At 35.8% G+C, this 17,059-nt stretch overlaps 1 protein-coding gene across 1 annotated transcript in view; it reads right to left on the reverse strand.

Annotated features, from left to right (window-relative positions):
• The window catches only part of LOC149252564 (serine/threonine-protein kinase VPS15-like), a 133,294-nt gene that overhangs the window by 44,715 nt on the left and 71,520 nt on the right, over positions 1–17,059 (reverse strand). The window contains 4 exon segments of the mRNA XM_089459744.1: positions 1–1,041; positions 1,127–1,303; positions 1,437–1,542; positions 6,707–6,786. Of these exon segments, the coding sequence (XP_089315870.1) occupies positions 1–1,041; positions 1,127–1,303; positions 1,437–1,542; positions 6,707–6,786 (1,404 nt within the window).

The raw sequence follows: 17,059 nt of genomic DNA on the forward strand, positions 1-17,059 counted from the left end.
TGGTCCCATCACCAAATCTTGTATAACCTGAGCTATTGTCTGCCGTAACTGTGCAAGTTCTGCATTGCCGTTACTATTCTGTTGATACCCAGGAGTTTGTGACCCCGGAACTTGAGATGGACCAAATGGAACTTTGTTGGCCTTATTAGAAACATTTGATCGATCTAAAATGGTCATTTCATTCAGCAACTGTGACCTTATTAGAAAACGAGAAGCAGCTGCAGCAATCTTATATATGTTCTCGGCATAACAAATGCGGACACTCTCCTCAGGGTCATCTGGTAACATTGAGAGCATAGGAAGAATATACTCTGGAAATATCTTTGCATCACTAGGGGGGAACCCCTGGACTAATGATAATACATCACAGATAGTTTCCAATGCAGCACACCGCACAATAGCAGCTGGATCAGAAAGCATAGCGACAACATAAGGAAGAACATGTTGCAACCGGGCCTCATCATCAATATAATATGAACAGTTTCGCAATAACAGTATAGCACCCCTCCTTGACTGTGTAAGCGTAACACTTCTAAGGCATGAACATAGCAAGGAAGCAATCAATACCATCCCTTCACAGTTTGTGGTATGTGGCCCTGTGACAACATCATCTGCCAAAGTTATCTCCGCATTTATTTGCAGAGAATCAGAGGTATTTTCCTTCTCAAGACTTGTTCTCCTCAGATTATTTTCAGTTTTCCTGATAACAAAATTTCCAGGGTTAGACATTGGAACTCTGTCACTTACATTCTTTATACCCTGTCTAGATTTCTGTTGCTCTACATCTCTCTGGAGAGCACTAATATCAGTAGTCAACTCAGGATATGACTGACCAGCATTGGCCTTTCGAGAGTGTCTATCCCTGTTTAGTGAGCCTTTAAAATTCTCTGAGAATCTAGAACTTAGATTAGTACTGGATGGAATAGCTATCTCATTGGCTTCAGGATTCAATGCTTTATTTTTTGCTTTTTTCCCTGCATCTGATGAAATTGATGTCAGTTGCTTCAGGATCTCAGGATAAGCATTGACTGTCATTGCAACCTGCAAAATAAGCAAAAGCGAAGTTCAGAATACTCTTCATGCGGAAAAAAATTGGAAACCAAGTATCTTACTGAAGATGACTTACCCTAGAATCAGTATCCAGAGGCACTAGGCAAGAAAAAAAGCTATGGAAAAGTGGGGCAAAATAGCTTGGAAATATAATGGTTCCATAATTTTGCAAGTAACTTTCACAAGACAGGCGTGCCTCTGGATCCAATTGAATCATATGACGAACCATACTGCGGATCCCATCATCTGATATCTGCAATCAGTTCCTGAAAAATGTGAATGTCAAGGAAATGATCTTTATCTGGCAAGTCAAGGAAGGCTTCACTTGACATTCAAACATATTACTTCAGACATGAAGTTATCAAATAAAAAAATAAAGAATAAACCTTCTCTAGGTATGGCCCTGGGTCATACTGTCCTCTGCGGTAAGCAAGCAGCTGGGATAATTCAAACAGTGACTGCCCCTCAAGAAAAAGTTCTGCAATAACACAGCTGAATCCAAAATAGAATAACTCACATGCACTGATAAGCCGTTATACAGAATCAACCTTGAGCAGCCCTATAAACCCATTTATCCAAAAATTTAATATACACACCTCAGACAAGTTAACAATTTGATATACGCAGCTTAATAGGGATTTGTCTGGACAATATACTTGACATAGAATAGACAGATGAAACCAGTCTACACTTCACTGATTGATTGAACTACTAAAAGGAAATATGTGAAAAATTCCCTTTGCACAATAAAAGCGTGTGATGTTTTCAGGGGACGGGTGAATGGGGATGGCAAAAGAAATTAAAATTAAAAATAACATTAAATATTTAAACACAGATTCTATAGTATAGGACAGTTATACAACTAAATAAAAATAACAATTGTTGAATAATAGGTCAGAACAAGGCTGCTTGGAAGCCAGAGCAGAAGCGGGGAGCAACAATTTTTAGAAGCTTCTGCTTCAGGAGCAAACTGGAGTGAATTTTATATAATATATACTTTTATATATTTTGATGCATATATCTCAACAAAAGCATGCAGAATGATGATTTAGTTATAAATAGCATAAACACATGGATTAAACCATATAACATCAATCATCTAGTAGACATGGGATCATCACCATGAGCTACATAAACATCATCTGGCTCAGAGTCTAATGACTCATCAAACTCCTCTGCAACCTCAGTAGTAGTAGTAGCAAAACTAGACATCAAAACTAGAAATCATTGATCAACATGATTATCCATGAAACTCATCATTGATTCAGCACTATAAGAAATGGGATCATCAACAATAGCTATATAAAAGGATCAACTAAAATAGAAGGGTAAAGTACATATGGCGATTCAAATGTATATCGATGTATTATCTATTTTGAGATCTAGAGAGATTTCAATATTTCTATCATGTAGTAGTATTGAGATGTATATCTCTTTCAATTTGGAGATGTTTGGGAATCAATCAAGTAGAGGAGACGTCAGATGTTTTTTTAAGAAAAAAGTACCTAAAGAAGTAAAACTTATAAAAGGAATTAACATCAACTGTATAAAGGCGACTAATAAAGTGAAAGGTTATATAAGTGGAAGGCCTCTTAAAAATATATTTTTATAAAAGAATATATATATATAAAGGGTTATAATAGAGAGTTATTTGAGGACATTAAAGGTTGGGTCCATATATATATAAGAGAACTAGTCTAAAGGCATATTGAGGAAGTGGGCCTTTTATACTTTGTATACTCACTCGTTACGAAGGATACATAAGCTTCATAGTCAAAATGTCGTTTGACGAAATTATCGATAAACGCAAAATGGAGTCAATCATTGACAAGAAAGGAATGGAATCTATAATGAAAAAGAAAGGAAGATTTTCAAAAAATTCAGAATTAAGGGGACTCTTGTAGGAAAAGATGTTACTATTTCTATATCTCCCGCCAAAAATAAAAATTATATAAAACCTAAATTTGCAAACCAATTGGTGATTCCTGAGTCAAATATAATAAAAAAAATTAGAACATTGGGACTCAAAACAACAACATAATTCACAATTAAACATTGGGGATTATACATGTATATTGCAATTCTCTATTCGATCACAACATAAGGAGAACAATGAAAAATTACTTATATAGATTAAGAAGCTTAAGAAGGATAAGAAGTCGTTGGAAAACAAAGTACAACAACATATCGAGAGCGAAGCATTGAAATATTTAGATGTAAAAATGCAAGTTGAGGAAAAAGAAACGAATATCAAACCAGTGAGTATCACAACTCAAGAAGATGTAAGAACATATTCAAATGTTGGAGTACAAACAATAGAAATTTCGAGCGTACTTATTAACAAAAGTTCAACAATTAACAATGCAAAATCAATGTATGATGAAAATAAAGCTTTCAAAACAAATCAACAAAACACTACAAAGACACCTTATTGATATCCTAATCACAAGAGCGGGTACATAAACCTGTCAATGTACCCAAGCCACTCAGGGCAAAAATAACTGACTTATATTCCAAAGACTGTCGATGTTAGCACAATTTAGTCTTATGATAGCAGTTAATCCCAAGTATCTAATAACCGCAATGTTCCGCAGAAAATTGATTTAGCATGGTTAAATCATTGCACAGTGCAACAGTTTTGTACCACACTCAGAAGTTCATATCGTCTTGTATCATTCCAAAGAATGTGGATGTTAGCACAATTTAGTCTTATGATAGCAGTTAATCCCAAGTATCTAATAACCGCAATGTTCCACAGAAAATTGATTTAGGATGGTTAGATCATTGCACAGTGCTACAGTTTTGTACCACACTCAGAAGTTCATACCATCTTGTATCATAGAAGATGACAGTTCGAGAATTGAGAAAGACGAAAAGACATTATGAAGATAGAAAAATATATCAAGCCTTTTCATCAATAAGCTTTCAAGATAAAGCTCTTCTAAAGGGGAAGGCAATGTTATGAACATAATATATAATTAATAATTAATAAATAATTAGCATATTGAAGAGACATGTCCTAAAGGACATGACTATTCGTGAAGAGGCACCTTGCCTAGTATATAAGTAGGGCCCTCATTTGTAACCACAACATATCATATTATATCATATCAATTGTACATTCAACGTTCTCATATATAAATATTACTTGTCCTATAATGGATAATTACATATTCAAGACATTCTAAATATTTGTTAAGTACGAACTCTATTTGTTAGAGCCAAATTCTCCAGGCCAAATTTCTTCAAGGGTTAATTTTCAAAGGGTTGAAATTCCTTGGGCAAAATTATTCCAATGGGGCCGAGTTACAAGTTCTAGTCATTACATTTTTCTATGTATTTTCTTTGAATGAAGGAGAATTGTTATGGGTGTACATTTGTTGTTGTGATGTGATTTATCTCTCAATGTTTTTACTTTTCCAAATCAATTTCTATAAGTTAAAAATACTAGTGATTTTATCTTTTAGCAATTCAAAAATTATTTGGGTAATAAAATAAATTTTTGGGAATAAATAATTGATGAGAGAAAAAAAATCTGGGTTGGTATTAAAAATTTAACATGGTAATAGAGCTCAAGAAAAATTTGAGAGAGAGATCAAATGGCAAAGAGAAGAAATCATGAGCAAACTTAATGTTTTCAGAGAATATTGTTTCAACAGGAGAATCTAATGGCATCCCCCTCCTCTCTCCCATGGACATGAACGACAATGGGTCTTTCGTATGGATCTGGCATGAGAAGTCTACTAATGAGAGTCAAGCAGCACAATTCATTCAAAGGGATTGCTTCGCGTCACCAGAACAAGGATGTTTACCCCTGTTATTCCTATTTTCTTTGTCCCCATGCGTGGGTTTGGTTGGCCCTTTCTAGGTTCAGCTTTCTTTCTGTCACATCTTACTATCTTAGGAATATACATCTGGTCTTTCATCCTATGATTATCTCTAGCGCCCTCCCTTTCAGCCTCGATTAATTCATATCAAAACAGAAAAAGCTAAAAAGTCTTATGCTCTATTTATGCTTGGCTCGATTGGAGGTCTTGAAGATTTGCTTCAAAGGGTAGGCTTTCATATTTTTCTCAAGTCCCTAAGCGATAACACAATCTAAATCTGGGTTTCTAAATTGGTCTTTGGGGCAAATCCAAACCAACATACTGAGAACCAACTAGGAGTTCCTATAGTCGAGCAGTGTCTTCTTTACAAAGTTAGTCAGTTGCAGAACACTGCCTAGTTGAAGGATTATGACATTGCTCGAAACCCTACCATCACTTTGCTGTTGAGGCTGTGTGGGGATACCTTATGATCTAAGAACACAGTTGGCTCAACCTCCTACAAGAATGTGGGGCAAAGGCCATAACCCATCGAACATGCCACAATTCAATCCTGGACCTTACATAGTGGAACAACAGCAACAAGTGTTTGCCATGGAGGTAAATCTAACATAGGTAAATCAACGATTTTTTGTTCTTCAATATAGGGCAGTGATTTGCAGATTCAATGGTTTTTGGCCCATATTTGAGGCTCTATATCAATGGGCGTTCACAACTTGGACCACCAACTATGACATATACCTATGTTCAAAATGCTTCTTCATTGTTCAGTTCGACACTCAGGAGGATTTGGAGAGAATACTAAAAGAAGAGCCCTAGTTTTGGGGAAATGAGGGCCTCTTCATTGCCCCTTGGTTCCCAAATTTTGATGCCACAACTACGGTGGTCTCAACAATGCCAATATGGGTGAGGCTACCAAATCTTCCCCTCCCTTTCTAGCATCACAAGGTCCTTGAGGAAATCGGCAACACTTAGGGGTTTTACAAAAAGATGAACATCGAGAGAACCGAGAAAGGATTATTTTCCTTCGCCAAAATATGTGTATAAATGATCTAAGTAAAGGTCTACCTGATTGCATTCAACTGAAACATAAAAATTTCAAGTGGACCCATTGTTACACTAAATAAAGGTCTACTTGATCGTGTTCAACTGAAACTCCATTGTTACGCTATAACAAACAAAGACTATATAGGAATTCTGCAAGTCAAAAAAGAAGAATAACGGTATAGAGGCTGAAAATCTAAAAATGTGTTACTGTAGTATTCAATTAAACATTGCTGAGGGACTTATCCTTGAAACTGCCTAGTACACCCATAAGACCTACAACCAATGTAAAAACAAGCAACAATATAAAAGGGTATTCAATTAAACATTGCTGAGGGACTTATCCTTGAAACTGCCTAGTACACCCATGAGACCTACAACCAATGTAAAAACGAGCAACAGTATAAAAGTGAACTTTTACAATAAGATCACAACAAATAATAAAGTTTATGTAATGTTGAGTTTTCAAGTATCACATGCCAAATAGAAATAAATGGGCACTACTAACTTTTCAACAAGATTAGCTTTGGAAAGAATATAAAAAATAATCTTTACTACAGAACATCAAAGATCAAGAACTCATATAAACAACAGCATGTAGACTGCAAGGCATCTCATTATTCTTGATTGGGATACCTTTCCATTATCAAGCATAGCTTTGAAGTCAACACTCAGATATACATAGCTTTGAAGCCAACTTTTAGAAATAAATACAAGTAAATGATGCTTAAGCACCCAAATCATTACCCAGTTATGCACGTGTGCGCTAAAATTTATTAAAGCCTTACCCCAAGGAAAAGATGTCCATTGATGGCTTTAAAGTAGCATCTGCAGCAATCTGAGCCTCACTTCCTGGTTCATAAAAGCGCTATATCAAACAAAAGAAGCTCATCAGGAATATACCACAGGGATATGATCTTAAATTGACACTGCATCATCAAGATCACTAAGAATATTACAGTACTTAAGAATACCTTCAACGATTAATTATTTTTGATGTAATGAGCATGAATAAATATATCAGAAACTACCCAAAAAAAACAAGAGATGGATTTACTGTCAGCCAGCCTATGCACTTGGTCCCTAACATAATCATTAATTTCCATAACAACACTTGACAATGGCATTAACCATTTAGAGTAAATGTTTGCCTCTTGTGAGATTTTCAGAGAAGCATGAAAAAATACACAGGTTTCAAAAGATGTTGCAATGCGTTCAAAAATTTTAAACTGTTTAAGCACAAAGAAAATGGAAAACATGGATGGGACATATTCTAGAAGAGAAAGATAAAACTAAGGGAACTCTACGACAAAAGGAATTGCCCTATTCAAGAGGGAAGCAAAGCTGTTTAAATGTTCTATACATGATAACAAACTAGTAAATGGGATGAAAAAGTTACATCAGGTTCAGTACCTCAAGAAAATGAATAAAATTTAAGACATCTTCCAAAGCATATAAATCAATTTGGAAAAAACGAAAAGCTTAGATTAAATACAGCTTTAAGCAACACAACACGGCCACAGGAAATCAAAATACCTGACCGTCGTCATCAATTTAAGCAACCTACCATGACTCCTGAAATAATACGATGTTGTGAACAATCTTACAGAGTTATTTCATGTAATTTAGGGAGACATCTAGTAAAGTTCCTAAGGTCATTCAATCATTTAAAGCTCATTCATAAGGTCATTCAAACTTTAAAAATGTAAAGCCTCCAGGTGAAATTGTTCTGAGGGTGTCTAATGAGAAATTGGATCTGTTGTCCAGTAACCATAGTAGATGTCGCAACAGGAAAAGCTAGAGCAACTTAACAAGGAAGCATTGATTGATAAAAATAAAAATAAAAACTATGACCAACCAATTAGAACTAGAAGAGCCATTACATGTCAAAATCTGAACTATGGAAAAGAAAACTAATACAAAAAGAAAAATAAAATAAAGTTCATATTAAAATGTTATTAATCAAATCACCAAAGGTATCAAAATGGGAATGTTCTGAAAACAGGACACAAAATACAGGATGACATATCATCATCCTAATTAATAATAGTTGTTGTATTATTCAACAAACTAACCAAAGACAACATAAATATATAAGACATCGCAAGCCAAAAAATAGATTTAGCTTTTTCCATAAAATGCTTTGAGATCAAAGCATCTTGATGGAAGAGACTAAATAATGAATATAAAGTACAATAATAGTAACAAACTGAGGAGACATAACATGACTAAGGAGACACACCATGTAACTTCATGACTAGACAATGCATACAAGTATGCCATCACTAGGCAATGTATAAAACATCTCATTCATTCATTATTCAATTATAAAAAGATCATCCTATATCCATTTGAACTTGCTGTCCTTTTCATGGATATTTCCGTAAATGAACTATGGTGCGTTATTAAAAAACAAGAGTAAAAACCAATGAAGTGTCGGTAATGTGAATCAAGGAGTGAATGCATTGTGAAGAATGATTAAACCATCATACTATGACTGTTCAGAATTCAATGAAGAATGACTAATCAAAGATGTATTCGTCCGAAATGGAACGTTGATGATTGGTGGACAATTCCACCTGAACTCTATGTGCGAGAAATACTATGAGATATTTTTGAAAAGTAATTCTATTTTGTAATTCACATTAATAAAAAGTGGGTAAGCGATGGCTCCTTAAGGTTTGCATTAAAAAAGAGAAGCCTAGCATTGTGATTTTGCAGGAGACAAAATGTACCAACGAAAAAATGGATGCCCTTTCTCAAATAATCTAGAAAGGGATCCAAGTTCAATCCCTAGACGCAACTAGAATGGCTAGGGACCTTTCTATAATATGGAACCCAAGAGAAGTAGATATAAAAGATTGGATCGCCATGCCCAATATCCATGCAAGCAAAATGCAACCCATTGGCTCAAGGGATTCCTAAGCCTTAATGGTTGTCTATTGCAATGTTGTGAAAAGCGCGATCGGGATTAAATCGGCGCGGGGAACGAATCGGAAAAAATCGGAAAAATCGGGAAAAAATCGGAAAAAAGCGGGAAAAATCGTTTGGTACAAAAATATTCATTTTTTTTCATTTTTTTTCAATTTTTTTAATATCTAAACCATCTACAACATAAAATAAATACATTGACACATAAATATGATAAAAAAACTAATATATAAGATGTTTAATATCATTTCTAGCGCTAAAATCACACATAACATTGAATCATGTCCTGAATAGTAAGTCCTGACTCCTGAGTCCTAACTCAGCCTCAAAATATCAACAAAAAATATGATAATGTATCTCATCATGTCATAATGTCATATACAATAAAATGAAAGTCTAATCCTATTGATTTCCTCTGCCCCTTTTGCGAGAAAATGCCACAGCTTTCCCTTTCCCTCTAGATGTAGATGCTGGTGCCCGTGCAGGTGGAAACGGCAATGGAGTCTGATGTGCTCTAGACGTTGAAGAACTAGAAGTAGGAGCTATAGGAGGTAGACCACATCCTCTACTGGTGGCAGGGGTAGCCCGGGCAGGTGGTGTCACCTGGAAACATTACAATCTCCCAATCCTGAAATCCTGAAAAACTGATAAGTCTGCTGGATTTTAAATGAAATCTAAAATTCTACTTTCTCCATATGAAATCCAATGAGGCTGGAACCACTCTCAAACATCCTGAGTCATTTCATGGTAATGTTAAAAATTTAAGTAAAAGGATGAAAATGAAGATTAAGGAGAATGTCACTTTTACTTTAAGAATTTAACATTACCATGAATAGCATATCCATACTAGGGCCTAGACTTGATCATTAAGCTACCCCACTCAAAAATTATTTGTTTCTTTCAAAAAATATTGCATGAAAAAACCCAAAAAAAGTTATAAAACTATGCTGTTCTGAGCCCCCACGATTTTTTCGTTAAAAATCGCGCTTTTTTCGAAAAAATCGCGATTTTTTGAAAAAAGCGCGATTTTTCAGTAAAAATCGGCAAAAAAAAGTAGGCGATTTTTTCGTATAAAAATCGCGATTTGATCGGCAAGCTGAAAAAATCGCGATTTTTTCATTAAATCGCGATTTAATCGCGCTTTTCACAACACTGGTCTATTGGCTGCATCTATTTGATGATAAAGGCCTTTTCTTGAGTAATCTTGCTTTACTTCACAGACTCTGCCAATTAGAGCCTTGCATCATTGGATGAGACTTTAACATGATTGTATCTCTTGGTGAGAAAAAAGGTTCCATTCAAAAATTCGACAAGGATTCCACCCTCTTCAGTGTTAAAATTTGGCAGCTCAGGGAGAAATTCCCTCCATTGCGAAGCCTTCCTCATCTAGAGAAGCCCCTACTAGCCCTTGGAAGAATTTAATTTGGTCAAAGAAAAATATTATTTTTTATGTGAAACCCACATGTGCACAAAAATACAAGTCGGCCTGGCAAGGAAAAGCCACCTCATCAACCACATATAAATACACATTATATCACATCACTTAAAGGACATCATCACACATCACATCTTCTCTCTCTTGATCTAATTGGTTCGTATAAGTCTGAAATTGCAAGGTCCGAGCTCACACGTGCGAAGGGGAGAGAGAGTTTTCTGTTGATTGAGTTTGACTTCTGTTTGGGACTATTTGACTAACGTTTACTTATTTTCCCTTTGAAAGCCTCAAAATAGTCGGAGACGTCATCAGAAAAGGGAAGACTCTTGATCTTCAAGTAAGTATCATATTGTTACTCTATGTCTGAATCTAGAGGTCAAATGGGTTCTTTCTGCAAGGAAAGCAACAAGCTCGTTGGTTCATCAAATTGCCTAGCATGGAAGAAAATGATTGACCTGCCACTTACAGAACACAAAGTAATGGAATTACTAAACCTAGCAAAGGCAAGACTCAAGAACTAGCAAAGTACAAGAAAGGAGAAGTATGGCCACAAAGGATCATCGTTGAATCCATTAAGGATCCTCTTGTTTCATTTGTTGCAAATTTAAAAACTTCCAAGGCTATGTATGATAAGCTAGTGAATTTGTACTACGTAAGTACATCAGGACAAAAGAGGTCTTTGAGGAATAAGCTATATAGAATGAAGAAATCAAAGGATGAGGCCATGGCATCCTTTCTAATGAAGATCTCAATTAATAGATCACTTGCAAGGGCTTGGAGAGACAATTTTTTATTCGGAAATGACCATCTGTGTATTGAATGCATTGCCACCAGAATGGAGCAACTTTGCAAAAAGCATCTACTCTAAGAAAGACTTAACTCCTTTTGATGAGTTGTGGGCTCAATGCATATTGGAAGAAACTAGGATCAAGGCAAAGGATGACAATGGATCAAATGAATAGTCCCAAGCCTTTATAGCCCGAGTCAAGAAGCAGAAGAAGGGAATTTGGGAATTCCAAAAAGAGAGATATGTCTTGTTGAAGAAAGTGTAACTAGGTTAGGTCTTCATAAATGTACTTTTGATATTTGTATTTATTCAAGAACAGAAACATTATTTTTTTATTTATCAATGAGTTTCTTGCCCATTGAAATAGGTCTAGCACATGTTAAAGTGCTATAGGTGAGTCAAAGAGTCAAAAGAAAATGTTGAAGACCTTAAGGGCATGTTACACCATGTATATATTTGTATAAGAGTCGACGAATATCTCTCCAAGCAAAGTCAAAGTCCTATCCATGCAACGACATCCTCCTAGTAGCAAAAATGATGAAGAAACTTCAAGTCGGCCTAAAGGAGGGACAGTCCTCTATATATAGAGGTTGTCCACTCCCTCATAACGAAAAGCAAGCATCTTTGAAATCAGCGAAGACAAGGAGCCAAGAAAAGGTGAAGAAAAGACAAGTTTAAGGAGCCTCTAGTATAGCAAAGAAGGAGAAGTCTATACCAAAGTCAAAAGGATTGTTTCTAGGGTGGAAAACAGTCACACGTGCGAGAAAAGGAAGCCTCACTGCAGTCATAACAGCAGTAGCATATCTCTCATCATTTGGGCTAGTAACTTAGGCCTATTAGGCCTCCTACTATAGCGAAGAAAAGGATCTCTCAAGTGAAGGTTAAAGGAGCCTAATACTCAAGGAAATCACCCACACGTGCGAGAAACTAGGGTTGTTGTGCAGTCACACCAAGTCCCCAACTACACCTCTAGAAGGATCTCGTTTGGTCAAAAGAAGGAAGGTGTCTCCATGAATGAAGGATATCACTAAGTATAGAAGAGAAGCATCTCATCTAGAGCTCACATAAGCAAGGTCTATCTCCAATCAAAGAACGAAGGAGGAGGACAAAGTGTCGGAAGAAGGAAGACTAAGTGCCAGGGAACAAAGTGCAGAACGGAGGAAGGGCTTGACTTGTGCTTGGAGGTCATTCTAGTCAAGGGTCTAGGGTTTGGCATTGATCAATAAGAAGCTTCAATAAGAGAAACTTACAAAAGGGTTTTCCTCTCTAAGAGAAAGAGGTTTTGGCCCTGGTAGAGAGCCAACATTTGGTGTTCTTGTTTCTTATGTTTTAATAGCAGTTTGATGAAGTTAACACACACACTAATAATAAGAAGAAGATCAAGCTAAGATAAATTGTAAAAGTTCTTCACGAGTTGTTATCAAGTCTAGAAGAATCCTACTATACATAACTGCCCTTGATTTTCAACATGTCCAAGGTTCAATGCTTCAAGTGCAATGAGTATGGATACTTCAAGAGGGATTGTCAAAACCAACAGAACAACAAAAGAAAGGAAAGAAGAGAGGCTCACATCGCTAAGGAAATGGGAGAACCTGAGAAGAAGCCAAAGAAAGAAGATGTGAAAGATCTTGTTATTAAAGAAGCCATCTTGTTTGTCAGGTTCTTTACAAAAAGCCAAAGAAAGAAGATGTGAAAGATCTTTGCTATTAAAGGCATCTTGTTTGTTCTTTGCAAAAGTTGGTATTTCCTTTAGGATAGTATGCATTGTTGTTTACTTCAAAAGAATCTTGATTTTGTAATAGCATCATAGAGAGAAGCATGTGATAGTAGCATACTTGGAATATACTTGGTTAAGTTGCTTTCATGTAGACTTTAAAGAATAGATAGATAGACCATTTTGCATATTGTTCATCTAGGCATTATCTAACATTATGTTAGAGGTAGTTATCTCGCTAAGGTGGATCATCATGATCATGTAAGGACCATCATTTTGGAAGGTTCTTGCAAGAAGCATGATGACAAGGTTAGTATACATTTCATATAATATGAAAATAATACTTTTGAAGGGATGAAGGAATGCAATGGGTCAAGTTGCAAGCTCATTGTGAGATATATAGCTAGATGATGGAATAAGAAGCATAGGAATATATATTGAAAGTGACTCTTGGATAAAGATTCATATTTGCATAATCTTGTAACTTGCTTTGTATGATCGTGTGATGCTTAAAAGGGAAGAACGTGACTTACTCAAGGATAAATAAAAGAATTAAGACTTTCTCTGGATTATGTAGAATAATCTCCAGTATAATCTCCAGAAGAAAAATGCTAACTTGGTAATCACGTTCGATCCTTGGGCACTCTAATGCATGAAGATTTGAGTGGAGACGGACCATGAGGATGTTGATGCTTAGATGAGAAACTCATCATAGTGAGGAAGGTCAAATTTTAATTGTTGTTGGTTATCTGGTTAACATATTATTTTGCTACTTGGAAGGATATTGCAAAATATATGAAGAATGTTGAGGCAAGATCAATAAAGGATACATGGCAATTATGAAGTCAAGATATATACACATTGGGATTGTAACGTAGCAATGCGAAAAGATAAGCTGAAGGTCATCAAGGGAAGATCACTTTCATGAAGAAGTTATGATCAGCTTGAAGTTTGGGAAGGCTCAATATAATGCCTTCATCTATGATGACAAGATGAGAGTGTTGAGCAAGAGATGACCTGGATCCTGTCACAAGATTGAAGAGTGAAGATGGCTCCATGATACCTCAGAAACAAGCAAGCTCGATGCGAAGAAAAGAGGAAACCTTGTAGCTATGAAGAACAAGTAGTTGATACTCTTATAAAGACGAGCTATAAGGCTCATGGTGTTGACTTCTCAAATAAAAGAGAAGTCTGGAATCTCCTTTGGTTTTGAGAGGGAGCAAAGGAGTCTCCTTAAAAGGGAGCAAGGATCTATTCTCTAATCAAAAGGAGAATAGGGATATCCTCTCTAGGTGAGAGGGAGTGATGTTGGACATCACATGTGCATTCTCTTCTTCATGTGTCAAGCAGTTGACCAGGACTAACAATCGTAAGTCTAAGTGAAGATCACAAAGAAAGAATGGTGAAGGATTGGATAAGCATATGTGGTTTCCTTGAGGATAAAGCGTCCAAGAAAGGAAAGGGACCAACACTCTTTGAGGATGGGACAAGTATCCAAGATAAGAGTGGTCGAAGAGGACCGATATTCTTTGAGGATTCAAAAATGGAAATCCAAGATAAGAACAGTCCTAAAAGGACATACCTTGTAAACATATGGATGGGGTATGTGTCGTGTAGAGGTAGTGCGCTATCACACATAAAGCCTCCCAGCATAATGCTCTCAAATGAAGTTGAGCTTGACCATTTAGGCTTCAATGACAGCGCTTATTATATTGTTGATGCTTACAATTGGCTTATCAATCTAACTCTTCTTATGACAACTCTTCAGTTTGAGAATGATGTTGTATTGATGGTACAATTATGAATACCTCCCTAGTTAAGAGGGAGTATTGGAAATGTAACTAGTTTCAGTCTTCATAATTGTTGTTGTACTCATTTCAATATGTATCTTATGTAACAAACAAAAGAAAAGAAGAAAAAGATTATTATTGTAAATCATTGGTTTCATGCTCTTTATTGATGGTCTTCTAGGTAAAATCATTTTCTTTGTGCTTAGGGTTTGTCAAGTCATGGGATTTATTGTCATGAGTCAAAGAAGTCAACATTATGTTTATAAGACCCTTCCATGCAAAATATATCTTGTAAAAGAATTTATTAAGTCTAGAACGTCCTGGAAACCTCCAAAGAACAAGTCGATGCTGGAAGCTTCAAGTCGACCTAAAGGAGGGAATTTGACCCCTTGGAAAGGCTATATAAAGAAGCAGTTCAACCTCATTTATCACTCACTCATCATCAAGTTCGATCTCTCTTGAAAAGGTTCGATCTATAGCTAGAAGAAGCAAGGAAGGTGGAGTGAAGTTAGAAGGCAAAGAAATCTTGTCTTTGGGCTCTATGTCTCTCACACATGAGCAGTTCTAGGGTTACTACAACTAAAAAGAAGGTTGAAACTTCAACTCCGAGTTGCAGGAGAATGAGGTGCAGTATCAAGTTGTTGGAAGAATAAATATTTTGTCTTGACTTCATTGACCTTGGGAGAAGCTATCTTGTTCTAAGAAGGATCTCTTGAAGAAGCAAAAAATAGGGTTTTTGCAACAACTACAAGACCAAAGTTGCAGGTTGAAACTGCAGAACGAAGTTACAGGTCGAAGTTGCTAGGTCGAAGTTGTGATTGAAGTTGCAACTAGAAGCTAGTTGATGTAGGATTAAGCTGTGATATTGGAAGGGTTGACTTGGTACTTGGAGGAGGACTTGGTCTAGGGTTCGGGTCTTTGTTGTCTCAGTTGAAGCAGATTATATAAGAATAGAACAGTTTTTGGGTTTTCCCCTTGGAGGGGTTTTTCCCTGGCATGCCTAATTTCCTTGTTTGTTGTCTTCATTATTTTGCTCTTGATATTTGTTTTATGAGGAAGATCTAACAAAGTAACACAAGAAAAATAATAAAGTTCACAAGAAAGTATTAAGGTTAAGGAAAAATTGAATTAATGCGTTGCCACTTTGAATTTTCCAACAACTCTGATCCCCCATACAATGAAGGGTACAGATCCAAGCAGATTCAGACCCATCGCTTTGCGCAATGTCATATATAAAATCACCTCCAAGATCATAGCCACCAGCTTAAAGCCCCTACTTCCTTAGTCTCCAGAGAACATTCAGGATACGTCGAGGGTGAACAAATATTGGATGGAATCATGGTTGCTAACGAACTCAATCACTCTATGAAAAGGCTTAAGAAGGTAGGTTTGATAATCAAACTCGATTTTTCCAAATCCTTTGATAAACTAAATTGGTCTTACCTCTTCAATATCCTCAAAGCTTTTGTCTTTTATGTAAATAATCTCAATATCATTGTGTCTATATGTAACAGACTAGGTAAAACTATGGTTTTGGTGACAATCTCCATTCTAGGAAGTTTTTTGTCTCACTGATTCATCTGTATCTCTCGACACAAATGATCAGCAGAGTTTTTCCCTCTGCTCTTACCCCAAAGCTAGAGTGCATTTTGTCACTAAGATCTTAGGCAAGTCCTAGTGTTTTAGATCGAGTCTATGTAAAAATAATTTGGGAATAACCCTAGCTAATTGGCTAAATTATTTTATTACAAGTCACTTGGTCTACTAGATTACATTTTTTGTGTCGCAGAAGTGGGTAAATGTTGAGGGTCTATAATGGGTGGTCCCCCTTCATGTATTAATTCATGTATTAAATTGTAAAATCTTCATGTAAAAAATATTTAGTGCATGGTCCCTCATAATTAGACACCATGGTTAAATATTAAAGGGTTGGAAAAATTATTAATCCCCTCATAAGTCAATTAATTAAATTTTCAGGTAAAATTAAATTAAAAATCCTATGACAAAAATTTAATTAATTATTTTGTGTTCTAAGTAAAATTAAATTCTCCAATGGTGAAATTTGTGGGTTTTGAAGAAGTTAATTTTTGGAGGTCCTCGACCAAGGGAATATTGAAGAAATCAAGAAATTAAAATTAAATTAAAAATACTAAGCCAGAAATTTAATATATTATTTTGTGTCCTAGGTAAAATTAAATTCTCCAATGGTGGAATTTGTGGGTTTTAAAGAAGTTATTTTTTGGAGGTCCCTGGCCAAGGGAATATTGAGGAAATCAAGAAATTTTGGACCCTTGGGCCTTGGTGGTTAAGTCGAAGTCAAATTTTGGAGGAAATTAACTCAAAATAATTATTAAAAATCAATTAAATGAAAATTTCGATTTTTCCTCAAAAATTAAATAATTTCGACGGTGATTATTAAATATTAATTAAATCATTATGAACGGTAGGGATTAATTTGACAAGGATCAAGCGAACTAGCCATTG

This window comes from Pinus tabuliformis, chromosome 7, assembly GCF_031772625.1.
Source record: "Pinus tabuliformis cultivar Carrire ecotype Pingquan chromosome 7, CPIR1, whole genome shotgun sequence".
Classification (NCBI taxonomy): Eukaryota; Viridiplantae; Streptophyta; class Pinopsida; order Pinales; family Pinaceae; genus Pinus; species Pinus tabuliformis.